General features: G+C 35.9%; 1 protein-coding gene across 2 annotated transcripts; it reads right to left on the reverse strand.

The window, feature by feature from the left end:
* Positions 1-1,081: 1,081 nt before the first annotated feature.
* Positions 1,082-13,719, reverse strand: LOC106139614 (uncharacterized). Of its 2 annotated transcripts, XM_013341093.2 has the most exons (4): positions 13,581-13,719; positions 7,263-7,534; positions 2,710-3,158; positions 1,082-2,055 (listed from the first exon to the last, which is right to left on the reverse strand). In XM_013341093.2, exons 3-4 carry the CDS (start codon positions 3,085-3,087, stop codon positions 1,738-1,740), a joined length of 696 nt encoding a protein of 231 aa, XP_013196547.1. In that variant the 5' UTR covers positions 3,088-3,158; positions 7,263-7,534; positions 13,581-13,719; the 3' UTR covers positions 1,082-1,737. The 2 variants fall into 2 exon arrangements, with proteins under 2 accessions (XP_013196547.1, XP_013196549.1); XM_013341095.2 differs by lacking the exon at positions 13,581-13,719 and having other exon boundaries at positions 2,710-3,119; positions 7,263-7,543.
* Between the last annotated feature and the right edge of the window lie 13,756 nt (positions 13,720-27,475).

Below are 27,475 nucleotides of genomic sequence, written 5' to 3' on the forward strand. Positions count from 1 at the left end.
GCAGATAAAGGAATGGAGATTCAAATAGTGACGGCATCGCCTACAATAAGAATTCCGAGTTTATTAGAATATCCCTTAGTATCCTTACACGACACTCCTGAGAAACAGAAATAGTGGTCTTATTCTAAAGTGCAGAGAGACACGGCACTTAGAGAACAAATGACGTCATAAATAACTGAAAGGGGTCACTGCCCCCAGTGAGAGAGCTTAAACAAAGCGAACCCCTTATCAGTAACCATAAATTAAACTTGACTAGTAATTAAAATGTACAAAGCTTTTTTTAAAGTATTATTATTGTATGTTTATTGGAATAGGCTATAGAATAATTATTGCGCCCGTAAGCTCTTGATAAGGGCTTCCGGAAAATAAGGACTGCGATAAATGTTCTATTCAACGCAAAAAGAATTTTTCAATTTGAATTAGAAGTTCCTGAGATTAGCGCGTTCAAACAAACAAACTCTTCAGCTTTATAATATTAGTATAGGTTAGAAAATTGATTGTTAATTAATAACCATTTTCTTGTTTTTATGACCCGTCCATTTCACTAACCTGATAATGAACTAGATTTAGTCTAAACTAGCTTCCCCCCGCGACTCCGTCCGCGTGGATGTCGGTCTTCGCGTGGATGGTTTATTTCTCCATTTTGAGTAACTCTGACAATGACATCTTATAAATATCTATTGGACCCAAATACGGCCTATAATAATTAAGGAGCTACCTCTATTGAGCTACTGCTGTTGAGTTCGCGTTCTGTAGTAAGTAGTCCGGTCAATTTAGACCAAAAAATAAGAATGAAGCTACATTAATTCGCTTCAAACTGAAAATGAGTATAATTGTTTAAAACACAATCAAAAGCATTATTTCAAAATTCCCCATGATTCCGGTTTAAGGAAAAAAAAAATTACCCAAGGTCAAAGGTAAAAAATGGGGTTTTCACGATTTTCTTCAAAACGGTTAGTTTTATCGGAAAATCAATATCGGTCCATTGTTTCAGCAGATACAGACGAACAAACAATTAGACAATCAAAACACAACATTTTTTTTAAACAAATGCTTTATTTATTATGTAAATTATGTATATATCCTTATCACGTCCTTATAATAATAAAAAAGTATAATGTATGTATGTATGTACATATCCATCAGTGAGCTATCTAAGTAAACGTGACTGAGTTTTATTTATTTTTACTTTATTGCATTTAAAAATTAACAACAATTTAATGTCTTTTAAGTCTTGTGCTATTGGTTCTGTATAAGTATATATTTATATTAATATTATATAACTTTAAATATCTGTATAAGTTTAAATATCTATGTGACAGTATTGACAGGTTTCTAGCCCATCGCTTACTAGTGGAATCCCAAGTTTATTAAGCTTTCCCTCAGTCGCCTTTTACAACATATGAGTGGTTCAATAGAACCAAAACTAATTTAGAAACCAATTAATTTACTGTACACAAAAAACATATAGGAATATAATATATACAAGATCATGACGTCCTGATAAAGGGTCAGGTCAAAAGTACCCGAAACCGCCGAGGAAGTATGCAGAGATTGTGGCAAGTGGAAAGAGGTATTCTCTGCCTACCCCTCCAGAAAGAGGCGTGATTTTATGTATGTATATATATATTGGAACCCTTTTTACAAATGTTCTGCCCTTTTTAAACGAAATCACTTCTAGCAGAGACGAATGGGCAGTACGGGCGAGACACATTACTCGCCCAAAATATTTATATACTATGACTCGTCTATATCAATATCTATTGCCGCATTTGTGATCAAGTTGACAATCTGCGGTTGCAACGCCAATGCCTTATTTATTGGCAAGGTCCTGAGCAGAGAGGCTATATATCTCCCAAAATCGTCATAGTAATCTTTGGGCCAGTCACTTGACACCAGGGGATCTTCAGTCTCCAGCTGTGGCTGCTTGATAGAAGGCTCCAGGAGGTCAGAGACTGTGGAGCTGTCTTCGCTGCAGTAGTCCAGCTCCACCTGGGTCTCGGCTTCCACTGTCACGCGTTTGATCGACCGACGCCATGATTCAGGCTCTTCTATCTGAAAATTGATGACGATTTTAACTGATTTTAAAGCTTTGCGTTGTATAGCCAGGAGGTCCTTGTTTTGAATTGTAAAACATCTCTTAGTATGGGAGGTTTTATTAGAATAGAATAGATTTATTTTCAAAATTGGATACAAGGTATCACTTATTGACGTCACATCACTTAAATCTAATTACAACTACTACCGCTTCCAAACCGCATGTGTAGAAGAAGCGGCGGAACAAACTACACTGCAACAGTATTAATATGTCCAATATATTTTCAGATATTACCTCCTTTAAGATATAGTTGTAATTTTTTTTTATCGCTGTACTGTACTGTACTGAATTGACGAGTCCTAGAGTGAAATGTAATTACCAAAAATATCTTAGCACTGTGCCTTTACTGTGTTACGTGCTGTGCCGTGTGGTTTTCGGCACTTTCGAATAGAACCCCTCCATCTTTCCCATCGATGTTGTAAAAAGCGACTAAGGGATAGGCTTATAAATTTGGGATTCCTCCTGTAAGCGATGGGCTAGCAACCTGTCGCTATTTGAATCTTAATTCCATCATAAAGCCATTACAGCTGAAAGCCTTTCAGCCTTCAAGACTGTTGGCTCTGTCTACCTCGCAAGGGATATAGACGTGACTATATGTATGTATATCTTACCACAATATTGTTACTATCCAATATCTGTCCAACATTAGTTTTGCTCAAGTGAGGTCTCAGAAAAGAGTCCATTTTCGAAAACCAAATGACCTTCGGCCTGTAATCCACACCCATGTCAATGCTCGCCGCCAACTTCCTCAACTCCTGACAGTACGCGTTTCGGAGATTTTTAAATTTTATCATAACGTGTTTTGCTTCGAATTGTGGCACTTTTAGTGTGCGAGCTATCCGACTAGCCGCATTGGCGCGCGCGATTTTATTTCTGAAACTATACGAATTGGTGTTCCATAGACACGGCTCTTTTTCGTATAAAGATATGAACTCCATGGTTTTGTCCTCATTCATTTTGAGAACACAAATAGGCTTCGCTTCCGACATTGTTGATGTACGCTCCTCTTACTCTTTGAATACTAGAATTGTGATTGATTTTTTTTTAACAAAGGTCGGTTCTAGAGGTATGTGTTCGTGTATTTTTAGGTCAACAGAAGTAGCAGCTACTTTTTTTAACCCTTTGACCGCCATAAGCAAAACCGACAAACGTGTCACCGACGCCACGGGTACTTTTTGCGAAAACGGCGGCACTTTGAGGATAGGGTTGGGTAAATAGTTATCGAAAAAATATTAAAAAAAAAACGAACCTTATTTATTCCTTGTTTAATTTTTCCCGTTACCACACATAAACATCAAACAATACATATTACTTGATTTTAACCAAAAATAATGCAATTCAAATTTATAAACACATAAAAAAAACCTTTTAAATGATTTCAATGACATCGATTTTTCACATCACTAGGCGACTCCTTTAGTCGTCCGTGGCGTCAGTGGTGTATCTTTTCGGAGATAATTTATTAAATCGATAGTGTTGTCCACGAGCACGATAAAATTATGATAGCGGTAAATTTCGATTACCTACTTAGTAATGTAATTTTATCTAATTAGTTCCAGCGGAAAATTTGATCACATTACACCAGTAGGTACAGCAAATTTTGACATCGCAACACTTTTTTTGAATAAAGACAAAACCAATTTTACCTATATAAGTACCCACTTACATAAAAAAAGTATTTTGTTCCATTATAGATTTGTAGGCCTTTGCTAACCAAATCAATAAATATATAAATAAAAGTCAAAAATTAAGTTTTTGACTTTTATTTATATATGTATTGTCTTACTTACTATACTTTACTTTACTAATAATTATTTTTTTTTATGATAAAGCTGGAATCATGGAACTACGCAAAGTGCCACTGTACACACTGCACACATGTATCTGGTGGTGCGTCGTTTTTTAGATCGAGCACAAAGTTTACATCGAAGTTTCTTTTGTTTGGGAACGTATGAAGGCATATGTCGAGCTCCGTCTCCGGGCAAGAATCGCGTAGGTTGTTCTAAGGCACGAGATGTAGACGGTAATGTTTTATGAACTGATTGCTCACCATATTTCTGAGCAAGCTGTTCTATTAATACCAATTGGTATTTCCTGAAACTAGGGCTAAAATCGTCTTTGCAAGTTATTTTAAAGATATGATACGAATTCAGCAAATGTAAGTCTAGGATGTGAAAAAATAGTTTCTTATACCATTTAATGGTTTTTCTTATGCATTGTAGACCGCTTAACATCATATCACAGACATCCACGGCACCCATATTTTTATTATAGTCAATGATACACTCAGGCTTCAGTTTAGGCAAACCAGTCATTAGGTCCATTTTTTCTGTTGGCCCCATTTCGTCTTTATGAATAGTTGTTAACATATGTATATTTTTTTTATCACGCCATTTCATAGCCATTATAGGGTCAGAATACAAAGCTTCTCTATCTCCTTTCTTTAAATTCTTAAATTTTGGCATTTCGCTTCTATTCGGCTTTACTGTACCACATGTATGTATACTTCGTTGCTTTAAAAATATAGACAATTTTGGACTTGAATACCAATTGTCAATGTATAATTTCCTATTAACACCGTAATATTCTTCTAGAAGTGTTGCAACTACTGAGCCACTTGCGCCTAAATTATCAAAATGTGTTAATTCCGTGTCTTTGCCGCAGTATACAATAAAATCCAAAATTATTCCCGACAACACATCACATAAAACGAAGAGCTTGATACCAAAACGATTTCTTTTTTTGGGAAGATACTGTTTAATAAGAAGTCGCCCTTTAAATGGTACAATACTTTCGTCAATGCAAATTTTTTCGTATGGTATAAAACTATTCTTAAATGTCTGACGAGCATGATTTACTGGGTAAATAATTTTTGACAATATAGTTTCTTCCTCAGTCCTAGGGCCTGGTTGGCAGAAATGCAACATGCCTAAAATTGTACAAAACCGGTTTCTCTACATAAGACTACCATATATGCCGGAATGCAAGTATGGGTTAGTAGACCAGTGTTCTTCAATCGTATTCCGGCTGTTTCTTGTCATTAGCATACACACAGCGAAAAATGTATACATTTCAGGAACTGTTACAGGATACCAATTTTTTAATCTTGAATGAAGTTTTATATCAATATGTCTAACAACATATTGCTGGTAACTATTAGTAAATTCAACAATTTTTTCTACATAAGCTTCATTGCAATAATGTAAAAAAATATCCAATTCTGATGAGACCGACGAAATCATTGACGGCGAAATACCGCTAAAAAAATCATCAAACGGCTCGTTTTTAATTTCGAAGGCTTCGGACGACCATTGAAAACTATATTCTCCAGCAGAAATGTTTTGACTTTCCTCAGTAGTCGGGTCCTAAAAAACACTTCTACATTAAGTAGGTATAATGAAAAAAGTAATAGTCATATATGTAGCTATTAATTTATAACCTCCTTATTCAATAAAATTATCAAACGTTTAATAAGCCTATTTTAACTAAAGTACGTTTTGTCACTTTCTTTCAACGTAAAATTTTTAAATGTGAGGTAAGGACAAAACATACTTTAGCTAAAGAAGGCTTATTAAACATTTGACAAGTTTTATGAATACGAGTGTAAGTAATTACTGAAACTTACCTCAAAATCTGATAGATCTGAATCTTCATCAGAAATAGCAATAAATTGTTCGACATTCTCCACTCCTTCCAGAATTGCAATAAGATCGTCATTTTCCATCGTAAAGTTAATTTTATCCACAGGAAATGCTACATACAATATGAATATAAACCAACAAATGATTCACGGGTATTTCGATATATTTTATTTATTTTTCTACCCACATCTTGCAAGCACTAGTCGATAAATTGCTTTCGCTTCTGACGTCACAAGCGGGCGCCTAAAGGTGTCCGTGGCGTATAGGGGACGTTAATTGTAAAATTATCTAGAAACGTCCGTAATTTTTATCGATAAAATGAAGGTATATAATTATAATATTGAGATTTTACGAAAAAGATGAATAATTTCGTTACTTAATAATTATTAATGATGCTAAATATTTAGAGGTTTAGGAAATTAATATATTATTATTTATTATTATATATAATAATATTAATTAATATAAAACACTCTTGTATACGAAACTTCAACAACATTAATATTTATTTATTACCGACGATTAACAATTATTACAGAGCTATATTGAGTGGTATTGATTGTTCTTCTTCCGTTTCTTCTCCTTCACTTTCACTTTGGATTGGTACAAATTCTATGACTTGGTCCAAATCAGGGTCCCCTCTCAACAATCTTATAAGATTTAAAATTTGCGGATATGCATTTGAACGTTTGTTTTCCGTCAAACGCTCTAATTCAAAAGCCACCAACCTTGCAAAGTCTTCATTCCTTTTATCGGACGGTCTTCTATCGTCGAAATTAACATCGGGCAAATGACGAGTAGAATAAGAAATATTTCCTTCTTTTGTAGTTTTTCTGTACACCATAGTGTCTGTAATAGTGTATTCTGTTTGTGTCTGCTTATTATTAGAATTTTCTGTTTCTCTATACTTTCTTTTACGACTTGAGAATCCGAATAATATCGACGGCGAAGATGGCCTCTCTTCTTCCATATTTAGGCAATGACAGTACTACGACTAGTTCAGATCTCATATAACTGAGAGCAATAGAAACATGCTTCAATGAATACCCACTACAATAACATAAGGAACATTAAATGTAGGTACTTGTAAAAAAACTACAATTTCCCATCACTACGCGACACTTAAAGGTGTCGTTGGCGCTACTTGATAGTGTATTTTCATTAAATTTTAGGTAATTGTAAATTAAGCTTTAAATGGGTGTTTTTATATTTTTTCTTCATTCCGCCTCGGTTAAACCAAAGTTTGACGAATAATCAAGCTACCTATCGATATTATTTCAATAAGATTAGTATTAAAGTAAAGTTTTTTTTTGTTTGAATGTGATACGAATCTCGGCTACTTAAGAAGTCGTCGGCGTCTCAAGACAGTTTCCGCTGGACGCCTAAAGGTGTCCACGGCGGTCAAAGGGTTAATCTTAACTATTCGATCTTTAATTCGAACTATTCGATTCGATTTAACTAATCGATAAATTTCTATTCGATCACGGTAAATGCGAAAAGTATTGAAAAGTCGAAGGTCTAACTTAAAAACTGGTGTTTTCCATCATTAAATGTCACATAGTACTCTAAACGAATTGACAGTACGTAACACGCGTGTAAAGGCTGGTCACATAATCAATAGCGTGTCAGTCGCGTGACGTGAAGGCTCCAGCGTGGGGGAAGCGTGCGAGCGACCCGCGTGGCCACGCCTTACTGAAGAGAAGCCTTGGAGTTGAAAGCCACGGCAAAGCGTCGAATCGAAGCGTAGTGACGTCACGCTTCAGCGTAGGACGCAGGCGTGGCGGGCTTCAGAGCTCTGTGGAGGCTTAAAATAATCCAATGTGTCTAACATACATACATATGGTCACGTCTATATCCCTTGCGGGGTAGACAGAGCCAACAGTCTTGAAAAGACTGATAGGCCACGTTCAGCTATTTGGCTTAATGATAGAATTAATTGAGATTCGAATAGTGACAGGTTGCTAGCCTATCGCCTAAAAACGAATCCCGAGTTTGTGAGCATATCCCTTAGTCGCCTTTTACGACATCTATGGGAAAGAGATGGAGTGGTCCTATTCCTTTTTTTCTATTGGTGCCGGGAACCACACGGCACACAATATTTATGATGAAAAAAGACAAGTTAGGTTTGAACACTATCATATAACAGCCAAGCAACCCCGCATAGCAACAAGAGACATTACAAAGCAATAAAAAAAACACGAACAAAGTGCAGTTAGAACTAGTTGCATCAGACAAAGTGGCGTGATGCGTCGCCATAATGCATTTATATACCGCTACACAAGAAAAACAACCTATTCACTTCAATCATTACGTATATAATTGCTTAACACCTAATTCTTGTTGATGTAAAAACGACGTGTGAAATTGAATGTAAGTGCATTGCTCGTTGGCAAAAGAAAAGCTACCTTATTTATTAATGAGTAAGGTTTATAATTCCTAAGCAAACAAATTCTTGTACAAAGCAAAAAAGTATGCGTAAGTGCAAAATTTATTGTTGATGCAAATTGTGCTTTGTCGTTGACAATTTAAGGTTGAAATGGGTTTGTTTGCAGACAGCACAAAGAGGTGCCAAGATGTCTAGGCTACGTGATAATGGTAAGCTAGAATGTTCTTAGTTTTATCGATAAGATAGCGAAAAATCGATAAAATCTTTATTTTTTGAAGATTTAACGACTTCGATTAATGATTTCACAATTACTGACGTCAATAACACTTTCTTGTTTCTTGTGCATCCATATTTTTCTTTTCTAGGATGTTTTAAACGGAGACTAAGGGAAAGGCTTGGGATATCCATTGGAAAGAGAGGGAGTTGTCAATTTTAAATATTCCGGGAATCACACGAACCATTTCATAAGTTTAAGGTCGCCTTGTGGACGAGTGTTGTTCCTGTTTGAAATCCTGGAAAGAGGATTTTCTGAAGAAAGTTTATATAATTGCTACCCGCCCGCGCAAAGCCGGGGCTGATCGCTAGTTTACATTAAAGCTATTATTCCAATTGAATAATGACTCCGTAAGGTATATTCCATACATAATTGCAAAAAGGAAAATCACCGTAGTTAAAGATGCCTTCATCATGTTAACATCGTGTGAAGGCTAATATTAAGTGTCTAGTTACATACAGACAGACGAGCCGGCTCCACACCGCAACTAGGTCTAGACTTAGCCTTGAAACGGACCTAGAATATGAGCTGGAATATTGTAAGTCACTTTGGAACGTGACAAAAAGGCGTAGCAAAACGAATGACTCATATCTATTTTGTAATTTTGAACGTTACTTAGAAATTAACTACCGGGTATCCTTAAACTAATATTATAAACTAGCTGTGCCCGCGACTTCGTCCGCGTGTAATAGTTATTTTGGGCATCATTGAAGCCCACAAGAATTAATAATTTTCCCCGTTTTTCTCAGATATTCCATTATTTCTTTGCTCCTTGTAATTGCAACGTGATGTTATATAGCCCAAAGCCTTCCTCGATAAATGGTTCCAAAAACCAATAGTTCCTGAGATAAGCGCGTTCAAAAAAAGAAACGCAAGCTTTATAATATTAGTATAGATGTAAAAGTGTGTTCGTTTGTCGGTCTTTCACGACAAAATCATGAGTTCGAATCCTGCTGGAAATATAGGTAGTCATAAAATTGAACATACATACATTTAGTCATGTCTCACTTGCAAAGATGTCGTAAAAGATGATATGCTAGCCCATGTACTAAAATCCGAGGACGCCGAAAACCGGACCAAGTGGAGAGAGAAATGTCGGAAGGCGGACCCCGGGCCCCGAAACACTTGACCCTTGCGGGGTAGACAGAGCCAACAGTCTCGTTAAAACTGAAAGGCCACGTTCACCTGTATGGCACAATGTTGGAATTGACATTGAAATAGTGACACGTTTCTAGACCGTTGCTTAAATGGAGAACCACAAAATTATTAGCCTTTCCTTTAGTCGCCTTTAACGACATCCTACTAATAGCGCCGGGAGCCCTACGACACAAGGCCATTATGCAATCCGTACTAGTCTGTCAAAAATTCCACCCCAATACAAAAACATGGAGTAACAATTTTGTCGAGTTAGTTAAGTATACAATCACCCTAGTTCCACCCCTGTTTTGTCTCGCTCTTTCCTTCGTAACATGATATATAGCTGTCCTATTCTATCCTGCGCTGACTTCAGTCACGTAGTCAGATTTGGCTAACCTTAACACCGGTTTACCTAGATATTTTTCCTTGTATTATTTTTAGTGAACACTTTCTCACAAGTCTATATTTACTTATTAGCTGTGCCCGCGACTCCGTCCGCGTGGAATAGTTATTATGGACATTATTCCTCAAGGGTGAATAATTTTACTCCGTTTTTTTTCACATTTTCCTTTATTTCTTCGCTCCCAATAGTTGCAGCGTGATGATAAATAGCATAAAACCTTCCTCTATAAATGGTCTACTAAAAACAAAAAGAATTTTTCAATTCGAACCAGTAGTTCCTCAGATTAGTGCTTTCAAAGAAACAAACAAACAAACTCTTCAGCTTTATAATATTAGTATAGATTCACATAACACGCGCGACGCCGTCTTAATCGCGCGAAAAACTATAGCTGTTTCGCTTTTTATTATGACGTAAAACGGGACGGCGATAGTTTTTCGCGCTATAAAAAAGGCATCGCACTTGCTTTGCTACCGATAAATTTACATATATCATACATTCGTTATGGGGTACACTACATAACATACATACACGTGTTACCGGGTAGACAGAGCCCACATTTTCGAAAAGACTGAAAGGCCACTTTTAGCTGTATGGCTTATTGATAAAATTGAGATTCAAATAGTGACAGGTTGCTAGCCCATTGCCTAATAGAAGAATCCCAAGTTTATTAGCCTGTCCTTTAATTGACTTTAACAAACTGCATGGAAAGAGAAGTAGTTCGTACAATCTAACTTATTTTTACGCTACCAGACCAGTAGGTATGGAAGGTTATCAATAAATTTATTTATAAAAAAAAACTCATTTGTGACTTACTATTATCTTATTAACGGTTATAAATCGTGTATGTATGTGTGGCACAATTAAACTCGGTAATTACAAAGATTATTCACAACAATATTGCTAGTTCAAGGCTCACTGACTAATAGATTTTTATTATATTTTTCCATTAAACTTGTTTTTGTAGATACTAACTTTTTCCCGCGACTTCTTTCATTATTATATATTATATTTTTCGTTACCTAATGCCGTCGAGATTGCATGAAGAGAGTTATGAATGTGGATGAAGCGAAGGAAGTATGCAGAGATCGAGAGAGAGAGACTCTTCATGCAAGCTCGGCGGTTTCGAGTATTCTTGACCTGACCCTTTGCCAAGCGACCTTAAAGTTATTCTTCATGTTTTATAATTTAACTTATATACTCGTATGTACCTTGGTCTAATGCAATTACTGTTATCAGTCAAAAAATATCGTACGATGATAACAGATGTTTGTTTGTCGTGATAACAATTGTTTTTGTGCTTGCATTAAATTTGATAATTAGTTGGATGACAGGTCATCGACGTAGGAAAAAAAATCTGCCAAATTTTTTTACTTAATAATATAATTCTTATTGCTTGGTTTCAAACTCTAATAAATTTTGTGGAAATGAAATTGTTAAGGACATAGATACTTATTACAATCCCATCTGTATCTCTAACGGGGTAGACAGAACCAAAAATTGAAAGACCACGCTCAGCTTTATGGCTTAACTAGAGGCCGCATGGAAACCCTATCAATCCCGCGGGCACTCCGAGATAAAAAGTAAAAAAGTAACCTATATTTTACTCTGGCTAGCTGAAGACTCAGCTACCTACATACCAAATTTCAACGTAATCGGTTCAGTAGTTTTTGCGTGAAAGAGCAACAAACATCCATACTAACAAACTGTCGCATTTATAATATTTGTAGGATAGTGGAATGATGGAATGGATAGAGATTCAATAATGAAGCGAAATAATTTGTTAGTAAATTTTTTTTTCAAGCGATGCCAAGTTGGACGGCCAGTTATGTTCATTCAGGAGAATTGCAACAAGTCATGAATTTTATCAGAACGTGCACATGAAATTTCTCCGAGTCACGAGGGCTCTTATCGCCTCATTTTAATGCATCTGACACAAAGTAACGTGGCAACAGAAAGTTAATTCACTTATACTGTCAGCCTATACCAAATAGATTGCATAGATCAATGTGGATGAATCGAAAAAGGCTTATTTTCCATGGCCTTGCTTGCAAACAAATTTACTTTTATGGGGAGAGAAAATTAAGTGACAAAAGCTGCAGATTCAGGCAACTGGTTGTCATCATGATTCTCTGCAAAGGTTGCGACCGGGGTCGCTTCACTATAATTACATAGTATAAAACAAGTCGCTATTTTAGTCTGTTTGTCTGTATGCTTAAATCTTTAAAATTACGCAACGTATTTTGATGCGGTTTTTTGTAACAGGTAGAGTGATTCAAGAGGAAGGTTTTTATGTATAATAACATTTATAATTTTGCACCCGTGTGAAGCCGGGGCGGGTCGCTAGTCATGTATAAACCTGACATGATTTGGTGGGTTGGCAACGTGGCCTTGCAGTGTATGTTTTCAATACTAAACGAGGTATACAGAGCCATTTACTTACTGTTGGCTCTGTCTATCCCACAAGGGATATAGATGTGACTATTTGTATATGTATGTATCTATTTTGTAGATATCGAATAAAGTCACTTGAATTGAAATTATGTTACCTTTAAAGATAAAAGCTCAAGCAAGATAAAATCTTTCTGTTATTTCATTATTTTTTACACGTGAATATGAGTCATACATTTCATGACTTTTGTATGTATAAACATACATAGTCGTGGCGTTGCGTCAGTATAAACTTTCCAAAACCTTAATTTATATATTATTTTATTGTGTTATAAACATTGACGCGTGACGTCAAAAGAATAACAAAATAAAAACGTGTTTTATGACGCTATTTTCTTTATTTTGCATGAAAAATATAATTTTTCACGAAAAAGTCTAGCCTACCATACAAAAAAGGCCAACGTTATATCATTGAATCAGTATCTTTTATCACAACTTTTAAAATCACTTTAAGGCTGATTCAATCTGTGTAATTTGTGCCGTATATATTAATAAGTATATATTTATATATGTAAAATGTATACATATATATACACACGTAGATAAATATGTATATCCGTCTAGAAGTTAATAAGATTGTAACGTAGATTAATAAGTACCTACCTACGTTATAAACGTATTAATTTCTGGACGGATTTTGATGATTCAAAGTTCAGAAGTTATATCTTTTTCTTCAGAATATTCCCGTAGGTTCGAAACCCAGGGTCAAAGTCTAGTATATCTAAAATCTAACACGGTAGCCGTATCCAAATCTGAACAATAAAATATTCTGATTTCTGTGATGAAGGCATCTTTGCCGCGTTGTTCCTGGCACCTAAGACTAGGATGACCCCTTATCTTTCCCATGGTTGTCGTTAAAGTCAACCAAGGCAAAGTATAATAAACTTTGGATTATTCTCGTAGGCGATGGGCTAGGCCACTATTTTAATGTCAATTAGCTGAACGTGGCCTTTCAGTCTTTCCAAAATTGCTAGCTCTATCAACCCCGCAAAGGATACAGACGTGAATATATGCATGTAAGTACGTAAAGCTCCTCGCTTTCCCGGAAAACAATTCAAAACATATTTCCCTTTTCAAAGAAGTAAAACAAAATAATACCCAAGTCGCATACATAAGAACAAATTTGTATTACAAATGACAAATTACATAGAAATATCCTTAATTACAAGAATTAATTGCAAACAATTACATACCCCCGTTTGAATGTGACGAGACAAAGCCGGCCATAAAGTTGACTTAATGAAATACATGTGAACCTGCATCATACAATCTGCACGGTAGGGTGGCCATGAAGAAGGAACTCTTTGAGCCAGGAAAAAATATTAATTTTCCCTAAAGGTAAAATCTATGAAAAAAAAATATAAACGAAATCTTTACTTTTTCAGTGTAAGTGTTCAATCTTAATACACATACATGTAGTCACGTCTATATCGCTTGTCGAGTAGACAGAGCCAACAGTATTTTTAAGTGAACAATAAATATGCAGTTATGTAATTTGTTCCTCCTCGTCCCCTAAACTTTTGATTTGGGAGCAGAAGTTGATTATTTTAAGGCTCAAAGCCTGTTTATTGATATTCAGATTTTCTTTCTTCTCTGATTGCAATAAAGAGTTTATATTTCTAACTATATTCAATAAATCTATTGACGCCATTATTCAAATAAATTTCTAGACAAGAACTGCAATAAAATAATCACTTTAATATTATGAAATTGATGAACTAATTACAAAATATGGTGTACGTTAACTGAATCACGCATCACCTTGTAATGACGCTCGATCATGTCGCGATAACAGACATTGTTCGTGCCAAATTCATCTTTATGTGTATGAATATAGAATTCAAAATGTTTAATAGCTGAACAGCAAAATCGTAACGGATTTGAATCTGAATCACTGTTGTTGCTACGCGGTACTGATGAAATGTTATTATTAGAATACGTTTTTTACTTTGATATTTTTTATTATTGCTGAATCTAAATTTACGAACGCATTTCTGCAGTCGGCAAGTCGAGTAAATGGAAAATGTGATTTGTTAAGGTTTTTTTGGTTTCTGTAAGAACGGGACTGCTCCACTTTTGAATTTCTTAAAAAAACTACTAAATTTAGAAGTTGAAGCACTAACCTCCAGTGTTTCTATAATAGCACCTTTAATAATTATCTACATGTAATAAAAAGTAATGCTTGTGTTATTGAAAGACTTTTCACGACATAAATGTTAGGTTATCAGCTGAAAGTAACACTTCAGCAGTTTTAGTAATTTTAAGAAAACATATATGAGAAAGCCATCAGTCTTATAATAGATACATATATTATTAGAGATATTTATTGGTATTAAAATAACGGCTGATGTTTTAATGTCTTTTATTATGATTTGATGAGCTAAGCTAATGTAAAACGCGACGATTTAACATTTTAATTTAACAACTCTTTTAATATAGGTAATTTCAACGTTAAATTTATGAGAGTATTTCTAGACTTTTCCAGAAACTTTGATCCCAGAAGTATTCAAAAAGCACATCATTATAATTATCTGTATGTGCTAAGGTTACTTATGCAAAATTTTATATTCAAGGCAAGTGTGAATAGGCACTGATTGTACTATAGTTGATAACTCAGTCGCCTTTTACGTAATAATAACAATAAGATACCTACCAGAGAGCAAATCTTAGCCGTTTAATAAACATACGACAATATAGCAACATCTCTTTCCAGTAAGTATGTATAGGCAGAGACTACATATTTCCACTTTTCCGAAGGTACCTACTTTATTTTTATTATTTTACTAGCTGTACTAGCTGTATTTTACTAGATGAATAATTTTCCCCGTTTTTTTTACATTATCCATTATTTCTTCGCTCCTAAAAGTTGCAGCGTGATGTTATAGCAGCCTTCCTCGATAAATGGTGTATTCAACACAAAAATATTTTTTCATTTCGAACCAGTAGTTCCTGAGATTAGCGCGTTCAAACAAACAAACTCTTCAGCTTTATAATATTAGTATAGCTTTACATACATCAATATTTTCATGCAAGCTCGTCGGTTTAAGGTACTTTCAATCATACCTCAGCCGGGCTGGCTTCCGCTAAATACCGCTGTCCCGTTTCATCGCCATTATAAAAAGCGGAACAGCGATAGTTTATCGCGCGATAAAAAGCGCCGTCGCGCTAGCCTCTCAGATAATCGTCGTTCGTTTAAAATACATAAAATCAAGCTATTTTCTTAAAAGTGTAGACTACATCTTACCACGATCACCTTCGTGTTATTCCAAAATGTAAAAAAAATAATAATAGTGTGACTTTCACGATTATTATTAAAACGAAAATAAGACTTTACACTTATCCCGCGAACATCGAAAATTGAGGTGACCCTGGACAATAAAACCTTGTCAGTGGCGCCACCTGGTGCCTGGGGAGCCGTAAATTCCAGAATCATTTGTGTGATTGCAAAGGTTTGGTCGGAATTGTCGTTTGTTGCAGACGAGCGATCGAGTCTGCTGGGTTGGCATGGCACGCGACGACTTTTTTGTTGCGCGATAAACTATCATACACACATGTACCTATATATATATGTATATATATACATGTAATCATGTATATATCCCTCGCGAGGTAGACAGAACCAGCAGCCTTGAAAGAGTGACACGTTCAGCTGTTAGGCAAAATGATAGAATAGAGATTTCCCGTTTCACGTTATACTAAAAAGCGAAACAGTGATAGTGCCGTGTAGTTCCTGGCACCAACAGAAAAAAGAATAGGACCACTCCGTCTTTCTCCCATGGGTGTCGTAAAAGGCGACTAAGGATTAGGCTTAAAAACTTGGGATTCTTCTTTTAGGCGATGGGCTATTAACTTATTTATTATTAAGGGCTGTCACTATTTGAACCTAAATTTTATACCAAGGAGAGTGTGGAGGGAAAGGTCGGAGTGGAAAGACCTAGACGAACGTATCTTGATCAAATTAAGGACGTCCTGGTAAAGGATCTGGTCAAAAGTACCCGAAACCGCCGAGCTTGCATAAAGAGAGTTATGAATGTGGATGAAGCGAAGGAAGTATTCAGAGATAGTGGCAAGTGGAAAGAGGTAGTCTCTGCCTATCCCTCCGGGAAAGAGGCGTGATTTTATGTATGTATGTATGTATTTTATACCACACAAAATAAATCTATTCTAATCAATTCTATTTTTTATATTATTTTACTTATTTTTATTAATAGTCTCCCGTCTAATCAAACCCACCCTTTCCATTCCTCTCATCACTGGTATGATGCAATACACTCCATACGGGATTATGACGGCATTTGCCGGGTCACGGCCGGAATTCCGGTATTTTTACCGTAACGTAGGTACGGGGCTTCTGAAAAGATAGTGAATTGCTTCCGTGGTTTATAGAGCTATCACTCTTTGTGGAATCGTTGAGCAGAATACATTCATATATATATACTATAATCACGTCTATATCCCTTGCGGGGTAAATAGTGCCAGCAGTATTGAAAATACTGAAAAGCAGGTCACTTTCAGCTGTTTGGCTTAAAGATAAAATTGAATTGAGATTCAAATTGTGACAGGTTGTTAGCGCATCGCCTAACAGAAGAATAGCTATCACATAGTCGTCTTTTACGAAATCACTGCACGGCAGTGGTTGAATACTAATAAACAAACAAGGTCAAATGAGAAAAAGTTAGTTTTTCATTATGATCAGACCTTGACTCTGTATACCTCGTGTAGTATAAAGACGAGACTGTATCTCCCCTAGAGAAAAATACCAATTCAAATCAAGTAAAATGCCAACAAAGCGTCCGCATCACGGATCGAGTTTCAGAGAATCGATTGTTGATAATTCCGAGTAAGAGCTCGCCTATCTGCGTCCATTCGATTAAAACAATCGATGTTTTGCCTCACTCGGGTTGCTATGCGAACGTCGAGCACGTTTTCACCAAATACAAAAGAAGGGTTATAATTTTCTTTGTAAGATATTGGTGACGCCCGCAACTCCGTTTGCGTGTTATTGGAAATAAGAAGGTTAAGGTTATTAAATGAGTAAATTTTATAACCTTAACCTTAATATAATTGGGATGATTTAGCTGGTATATAATGATTCTGCATTAGGTGTCCCAGATCTTCGATTTTTATCCGCTAACAGAAAACGCTCACTTAGCTTTCCGATATTTGCTATAGTTTAGCTGAGTTGTTATGGTTGGTATGATGTCAGCTGTTCCAGATTCCAAAATTATAATACCCTATACGTAAATCAGGCATAAGAGCTAAACAACAAAACAAGTTTCATTCAAATCCGTTCAGTAGTTCCGAAGATAAGCGCGTACAAACAAACATACAAACAGACTGACTTTTTTTTCTAATTTATGCTCGGTTCTTCGTCATTTTTTTTATGGTCTGCATCGTTTTTTTTTTAATTTTTTTTTTAAATATACTCAATGTACAGACAATTTTTTTTTTACTGTTTTATCACATTTTGAAATGAGTGCAGTTATTATATTAGTAATCAGCAATCATAGAATTGAATTAGCACAAATTCATAAAGATTTAAAAATTCGCTATGGACAGCTTGTACGAAATAATTTTGTTAACTTGGCGCGTTAAATGTATGTTTCCAAATACCAAATAGTTTACTGTAGATACTTCGCAAAACTAGTCAACTTGCAATAAGCATTTATGTAACCATAATGATACAGTTTTACAACATTACATAAAATAACACGGCGGCTAATGATTTCCTATATCATACACCTTTCTCGAGTTCATATACATATAGCGGTTCGTTCAGACTTATATTATTGTTAGGTGTGTTTTACACTTTGGATTGCTAAAATTCCTATAATTTTACAGTCTATCGTGTATAAAAGCCCTAATATTTGAATCAACTTTCATATAACTATAATTACGACTTTATCACTTATAAACGGGGTAAACAGAGCCAGGGAATGGTTTTGAAAAGCTACGTTCAGATGTATAGCATAAACTTTATCGCTTTTTAAAAATGTTATTCTAATTATACAAAGAACAAAGAGAAATGGGCCGTGTGGTTCCGTGCACTTTATTTTAGGACCACTCCGTATATTTTCCATGGATGTCATACAAGGCGACTAAGGGATAGCCTTATAAACTTGAGATACTCCTTTTAGGCGATGGGCTAGCAAAATGTCACTTTTTGCATCTCAATTCCATCATTTACTTTTACAGCTGAACGTGACCTTCAGTATTTTTAAGACTGTTGGCTCTGTCTACCCCGCAAGGGTTATAAACGTGACTATATGTACAAAGAAAAATGTTATTCATTCCTATAAATTACGTGTTTCTTGTGAAATACTTACAGCTTTTGTTTCATCATCGCTGATTTCCAATGATGATGAAATAACTACTGAATGTGATGCGATACGTACCTATACAAAGGCGATTCAACTGAAACTTGTTCAGACATGTTTTTATTTATCTACACATGACGTCAAGGTACGAAAGTCCAACATGTTTCACCTAGAATTTAGGAAAAACTTGAATTAAAGTAAAAAAAAATACGGTCGAATTGAGAACCTCCTCCTGTCCTGAAATCGGTTAAAAATAGAAAAGGAAATTATTATTATTATCACCTATACAAAGGTTCTCTGCTTAACTCAATGATATACTGCTAGATAATGCTATTAGCATTAAGTCCGCCTATTGTACTTTACAAATTGTAATTGTTACAATAAAGAATAATTAAATAATTTAGATGGTATACATATAAAGAGTGCCGTGTGGTTCCCGGCACCATTAGAAAAAAGAATAGGACCACTGCATATCTTTCCCATGAATGTCGTAAAAGGCGACTAAGGGATAGGCTTACTAACTTGGGATTCTTTTTTAGGCGATCGGTTAGCAACCTGTCACTATTTGAATCTCAATTCTACCAGTAAGCCAAACAGCTGAACGTGGCTTATAAGTCTTTTTAAGACTGTTGGCTCTGTTTAACCCGCAAGGGATATAGACGTGATTATATGTATGTATGTGCCGTGTGGTTTACGTGGCCTTACTGTGTTTTCAAGACTGTTCTGTTTACCCAGTAAAGGATAAGACGCAAATATAATGTACCTATGTTTGTATGTATGCCATGGCACCTAAACTTACATTAACTTTTGTAAAACAACTGGCTATAGCTAGTGCAAACAATACACTCTATTAATAAACTAAATAAATCTAAAAGTAAATCAAATAATGACAATAGGAAAGTGCTCATTGTTCAGATTACTACACACGCCTTGTCTGTCTGTCTGTGTGTGTGAGTCAGTGTGTGTAAGTCAGTGTGTGTAAGTCAGTGTGTGTGTGTGTGACCTAGATCGCAATCTTTGTCTGAACTCTGACTCATTCCATTTATTTCTAACCGATTTAAAACAGTGTAATATTAATCACGTCTATATCCTGTGCGAGGTAGACAGAGCCAACAATCTTTGTAAGAGAGGGGAAGGCCATGTATGGCTATTTGATGTTAATTGACATTTAAATAGCGACAGGTTGATAGCCCATCGCCTGCAAGAAGAATCCCGTGCTTATTCAACCCCTCCCTTAGTCACCTTTTATGACACGCATTGGAAATATGGAGTGGTCCTTTTATTATGGCCAAGAATCACATGGTTAAAATACTAATATTATTGTGATAAATAATTTTGAGATCTGTGCTTGTCTGGTAAACATAACATACATAGTAATAATGTGCCGTGTGGTTCCCGGCACCAATAAAAAAAACATTCCCATGGATGTCGTAAAAGGCGACTAAAGGATATGATTGTAAACTTGGGATACTTCTTTTAGGCGATGGGCTAGCAACCTGTCACTATTTGAATCTCAATTCTATCATTAAGCCAAACGGCTGAACGTGGCATATTAGTCTGTTTAACACTGTTCGCTTTGTCTTCCCCGCAAGGGATATAGACGTGATTTAATGTTTGTATGCATGTTATAAATAACATAGTATGTACCAGCTGCTTCTCTTCCTGTGTAAGTTGTAAAAGTCAATCAAAGGCAAGCCTTTTACACTTGGGATTTTAAGCGATGAGCTTGCAATGTATTAGTACTTAAATGAATCTCATTTCAAACATACTCGTAAATATTAAGCTGAACGCGAACTTACAGTCTTATCGACACCGTTGCCTCTGCCTACCCAGTAAGCTATTAAGATGTGATGTACCTATATATAAGTAAATGCAATGCATTTTGTAGTAATATTGTACAAGATTACATCAGCTGCCATGCGCGAAGATTGAATCACTTTCTTTTACCGACGTGTATAGGTACATACATATATATAATCACGTCTATATCCCTTGCGGGGTAGACAGAGTTAACAGTTTTGTGATGTGTTCAGCTATTTGGCTTTAAGATGATGAGAGATGAGATTCAAATAGTGACGGGTTGCTAGCCTTTCATCGCCTAAAAGAAGAATCCGAAGTTTATGCCCAAAATAACTATTTCTCGCGGACAAAGTCGCGGGCACAGCTAGTTATTTATAAAAAGGTATTTTATACTGCCTGGAACTACACGGTACAAATTGTAGACTTCAGTCTCAATATTACGATTTTATAAATAAGGTTAATAGACATTGATAAGCTGATAAGGAATCTGGATTTAACTGGTCGCGAGTGTGTGATTGATATTTTTACTTATAGCATTGACGCAGAGTAGGTAATATGAGATATTGATAAGAGTGTTTACGCCTGTAATAAGTTTGATCTGAACCTAGTTTAGAAAGATCTTTAGCATTTTGCTACATAGGAAGATTAGACATACATATAATCACGTCTATATCCATAGCGGGGTGGACAGAGCCAACAGTCTTGAAAAGACTGATAGGCCACGTTCAGCTGTTTGGCTTGATGATAGAATTGAGTATTCAAATAGTGACAGGTTACTAGCCCATCGCCTAAAAGAAGAATCCCAAGTTTTTAAGTCTATCTCTTAGTCGAAACAAGCAATAAATAATATTCTTAATTCAAATTCAAAATTCCACATTTTTATACATTATTATAGGATACTTCGTATCGCTTAATAATTGTCGAAACGTATGGTTTAACAACATTGGTTGACGTCAAATAAATTACTTAAAACTAAGTTTACTGCCGCTTCCAAGGCGTCAGTGCAGAAGAAGCGGTAACAAACTGCACTGTAATAATATTCTATCTTCTTCAGCACATCATAAGAGCCCAGGGTGCGCCTATGATCAGGATGATAGATTGGCTAAATTATTATTACGAAGCGACACCTGTGTGGTCTCGGTAACCTTGCCAGAGGATTCCTATTCCATCGTGGTTATATCCAGTTGAAGGTGAAGGTTTCTTGACCATGTTGTTCCTCACTGTCACCCAGAAAATAAACATTAGCCGAGGAGAAAGCGGCGGGCAGCCACTCCGTCCGCGTGAAACGATAAATTCCATTAATATCCGTTACCGAAAAATTTCAGGACATCTTTTTTTAGTGTGTGCCGTGTTGTTCCCGGCACCAATACAAAAAAGAATAGGACCACTCCATCTCTTTCCCATGGAGGTCGTTAAAGGCGACTAAGGGATAGGCTTACAAACTTGGGATTCTTTTTTAGGCGATGGGCTAGCAACCTGTCACTATTTGAATCTCAATTCTATCATTAAGCCAAATAGCTGAACGTGGCCATTCAGTCTTTTCAAGACTGTTGGCTCTGTCTACCCTGCAAGGGATATATACGTGACCATATGTATGTATTTTCTTAGTGCATCTCTACATGGTATATATGAACCTAGTGGTTTTAGGTCATAGGTTGATATGTCACTAAATCAGTCATTTCCATCTCATAAACATTAAGATTCTATTGATTTTCTTATCCATAAAATCCCGTTCAGCCTGTCATCATTCCATGGTCAAGAAACAATTACCCAGTGTATAAACGAAAGCAATTTCTGGAGAAATCTGAATTCCCACGCACCTAACTTCGTATATAATTAGCAGTATGGGACGTTAGCGGTCTAACTGCGAACAAACAAACAAACACGCCCACTGGTTTTTACATGGTTTATGTTAGAAGTTTAGGCGATGGGAACATTAGGTATGTCTTATAGTATTGGTGATCATACATACATGCATACCTACAAGCATACATACATATGGTCACGTCTTTATCCCTTGTGGGGTAGACAGAGCCAACAGTCTTGAAAAGACTGAAAGGCATCCCAAATTTGTAAGCCTATCCCTTAGTCGCATTTTACGACATCCATGGAAAAGAAATGGAGTGGTCCTATTCTTTTTTGCACTGGTGCCGGGAACCACACGGCACATTGGTGATCAAGTGAATATTAAATGTGATACCTAAAAGAGGCACAAGTTCAAACCTCGGTCATATATTAAGAGCTCTTGTATGATTTATGTACATTAGTTTGAGTGCTAACCGACGCGTTTACTGTGATATGTAGAGAGTAAACCTGCACATTCAGGGAACTGGATGGGTATACATACATACATAAAATCACGTCTCTTTCTTGGAGGGGTAGGCAGAGACTACCTCTTTCCACTTGCCACGATCTCTGCATACTTCCTTCGCTTCATCCACATTCATAACTCACTTCGTGGATGGGTATTGATGATCCAATATGAGTTAGGTGCCACTACAAAGGTTGCGGAGGTCAGACGTTAGTTGCTCCGTGTAAAAACTTGACTCACCCAATTAGGGTCATGACCCTGATTGGATTTGACCATGGTCAAAGACGCACATCGGTATCCTCCAGAAAAATGATTATTTAACCGGGACTAACAATAGTGGACGATGACTTTTTTCAGTAAATATGTATATAACTTGTCATTGTGTTTATCTCTGTCTCAATCCCATGTATTTCGTAAAAGGCGACTAAAGGCTATCCCTTAGTCGCATTTTACGAAAACAAGAATACTAACTTAATGAGCCTATGCTTATAAACTTAGGATTCTCCTTTTAGGCGATGGGCTAGCAACATGTCACTATTTGAATCTCAATTCTATCATTAAGCCAAACAGCTGAACGTGGCCTATCAGTCTATAAGGCTGTTGGCTCTGTCTACCCCGCAAGGGATATACTTAAAGTTTGAGACTTGGCAGATGGGCCGTCTCTCTTGACTTAACACACTCGGTCTTTGGTCTTTTTATTTGACTTGAGACTTTTACGGTTGGCTGTTATATACTTACCAACATTTGTGAGTTAAATGCAACACAGCAATCACTTGTGGGCGGAATATAGTAAGTCAGTCAGTCGTAATTACAATACAGGAAGTTTGCCAGAGAATAGACTGGTGAGGGTTTCACGGCTGTATGAGAGGTGTAGAAGATTTAGTTTTTTTGAAGGAAAAAACTAAAAACCGACGACAAATCTTTTCTAAGTATCCGTCTTCTTCTGTGCCGTGTGGTTCCCGGCACCAAAAACAAAAATAATAAGACCAGTCCATATTTTGCCTATGGATGTCGTAAAAGGCGATTAAGGGATAGATTTCCAAAAATTGCTTACTTCATATGTAAGTTCTATTTCTGAGATATAAAGTTAAAAATGAGTAATTTAATTATTGTTGATGTTTCCTCAAATAGAAACGCGTCAAAAAAACAAATTAAATATTTTTCAATACTCAATTTTACAAAATCACTCTTTTTTGCTTCATTTAAAGCCGAATTTTTTGTATCCACCCTCAGTAATTCAGTGTCCCCTACTCATAATTACGTTCGGTAATCTCCGAACTGTGAAAAATAAAAATAAAAGGCATCTGTCCACCCCTGACGCAATCAGCGGCGTTCAGGGCTGTCAACTCTGACTAAATCATAAATAATTTAAAAATCAGCTAACTTTTTGACTTCGATTCGAGCATTTTATTTTTGCACTTTTAGTAATTTTAACATAATATTCGTATAAAAAAACTGTAATTTTTTTTTTATTTCAGTTCAGTCGAGTGAGAAAATTCTGTCAAAGCAAAGAGTGGATAAAAAAACCAAAATAAATATTAAAACTGAAACTGTAAAATAAAATGTGATATCTTATAGCACTCAAAACTTTAACTTTTAAACACTGCCATATCTTTGCCACGGATGTTTAAAAAGGCGACTAAGGAAAAGGCTCATAAATTTAAGAGATCTATATTTGTAAATTGACGTCCGATGAAACTGCTGCAGGGTAGTTTGTTCCGCCGCTTCTTCTACACATACGCTTTGAAAGCGGTAGTAGTTATAATTAGATTTAAGTGATGTTACGTCAATAAGTGATACCTTGTATCCAATTTTGAAAATAAATATCTATTCTATTCTATAAACTTGGGATTTTTAGAGCTACCAACCTGTCACTATTTTAAATCTCAATTTAATCTGACTATATCTGAACCGCAAGGGATAGGCAGCCCTACTTCCACCCCTTCATTGAGTTGTTTGTCAGGGGCGCCGCGACCACGGCCGCTTTGCTAAATACTAGTAATTCCAAGATTACTGGAAATCATTTCTGGAAAATTGGAGAGGTTGGACTATATTTTGGGTAAGAATAAAAACCGTAATATTAATGTTGACACTGTCTGCCCAGAAAGGGATAAAGACTATATGTATAAATATATATAAACATACATATATAAAATCACGCCTTTTTCCCGGAGGGGTAGGCAGAGCCTCTTTCACTGGCCACGATCTCTGCATACTACCTTCGTTTAATGAATGAATGAATTTTATTTATATAAGTAACAAGGACTCATTTGTATTAGTAATGCTTACAAAATCCACATTCATAACTCTCTTCATGCAAGCTCGGCGGTTTCGGGTACTCTGGACCTGACCCTTTACCAGGACGTCCTTAATTTGATCAAGATACGTTAGTCTAGGTCTTCCCACTCCGACCTTTTTCTCCACACTCTCCTTGTATATCTGCTTAGTCAACCTGCTTTTATTCATCCTCTCTTCATGACCGAATCATCTTAACATACCCTATTCTATTCCTGTAACTACATCTTTCACATCACAACATTCCCTTATCACGCTGCTCCTTATCCGGTCACTCAATTTCACACCCATCATACACCTGAACGCTCTCTAATATAAAATATAATTTTTTTACATTAAATTTGTTTTTGGTAATTTTAATAAGGTATTCCCTGAAATTTGGATTTAGCTGAATATTTTTACATGTCATAATATTTCTCGCCTTCTTTATGAGAAAAAAATAATTAAATTGTATTGTATCTTTCAAAATCTATAAAATCATTAAGTATCTACTCCAAACTGAAAATACGTCAAAGCATTATAAACGCTTAATTAGATTTCTTATAAAAATCGATAACTACAGATTTTCTTACGTCAATAAGATTCAAATGTGGTACATAAGCATGTATTTTTAATTGTAATACTTTTGGTTTTTTTTTTTGGTAAGCAAAAACCACTCACGTGCAGGAAACGTGCGACTAAATCGATTGATTAGCGAGATCGATTTTTTTGCAATATCGATTGTAAGCAATATAAGAACATACCTACTGAACTGCAATATTGTCTTTTGTATATTTGATTTTGTGCCGTGTGGTTCCCGGCACTAATAATAAAGAAGGAATAGGATCACTCCATCTCGTTCTCATGGATATCGTAAAAGGCGACTAAGGAATAGGTTTATAAACTTGGAATTCTTCTGTTAGGCGATGGGCTAGCAATCTGTCACTATTTGAATCTGAATTATTTCTTTAAGCCAAACAGCTAAACATGGCCTATCAGTCTTTTCAAGACTGTTGGTTCTGTCTACCCCGCAAGTGATATAGACGTGATTATATGTATGTATATTTGATCTTAAACTCTTGATGTTTACCCGACAGTGAGACGCAAAGAAAGGTTATGTGTTTATGAGTCTTTGTATTTATGAATGTATCACGTCTATATCCTTTGCGGGGTAGACATCTCGTAACAATATTAAAGACTGATAGGCTACAATTCAAATAGTGACAGGTTGCTAGCACATCGCCTAAAAGAAGAATCCCAAGTTTATAAGTCTGCCCCTTAGTCGCCTTTACAACAACGAGAAAGTGATGGAGTGGTTCAATTTTCTTAAGTGTCGGAACCCACACGGCGCCCGACACTCCTGATTGATATTTGATACCTACGTGATTTTATGTAGGTAAGTATAAATTTACAAACAAAAAGATATAATAACTTAACTATAACTAACAATTTCTCTTTATTGGTAGGTAGGTATGCATAAGATGTAGATACTAATAAATAAATAAATATATACGGGACAAATTACACTGATTGAGTTAGCCTCGAAGTAAGTTCGAGACTTGTGTTACGAGATACTAACTCAACGATACTATATTTTATAATAAATACTTATATAGATAAACATCCAAGACCCAGGCCAATCAGAAAAAGTTCTTTTCTCATCATGCCCTGGCCAGGATTCGAACCCGGGACCTCCGGTGTCACAGACAAGCGTACTACCGCTGCGCCACAGAGGCCGTCAACTAATGAATATCATGTAATAATATCTTCTCTATTTTGCCTTGGTAGTACCTTCCTTACCCTTCACACACCCTCTTTATCGCCGGGGGTTAAAGGCGGGTCCCATTACCTATTAGATACGAACTAAGCATCGAACCGTGGACCCTCATGCCGCTTGGTCGCATCCGAACAAAGAATTACAACTTCTTTGTGTATCACAAAATAGCATCGAATATTGTTTAATCTCGACGTATGAACGTTATTACGAAGGCAATAGAAGTTATTTTAGAATGATTTTCAAATTGAATGCTGATAATAATTTTGGTCACAATTACAGCATTGGCCTTGTTTATTAAAACAATGATACCTACTACTAGGTACATTGTGAATAATAATGATCTAATGATAAAATTTGACAGAGATTGTGTCTAAAATGGAAATAGAAAATAAAAATTGGATAAGTCCGCCATTGCAAGTGATTTGTTTCTTTTATAACTACCTATGTACTTACTATTTTCTTGTTACTGTGTAAATTTCTATGCAATAAAGATATTACAAACAAACAAACAAAAATTCTATACCCCAGGATATAGACGTCACTATACTATATAAATAGTTTATATCCTGGGGTATTTCGGGTTTCACAGAGCCAACAGTCTTTGATAGG

Source organism: Amyelois transitella, chromosome 17 (assembly GCF_032362555.1).
Source record: "Amyelois transitella isolate CPQ chromosome 17, ilAmyTran1.1, whole genome shotgun sequence".
Taxonomy (NCBI): Eukaryota; Metazoa; Arthropoda; class Insecta; order Lepidoptera; family Pyralidae; genus Amyelois; species Amyelois transitella.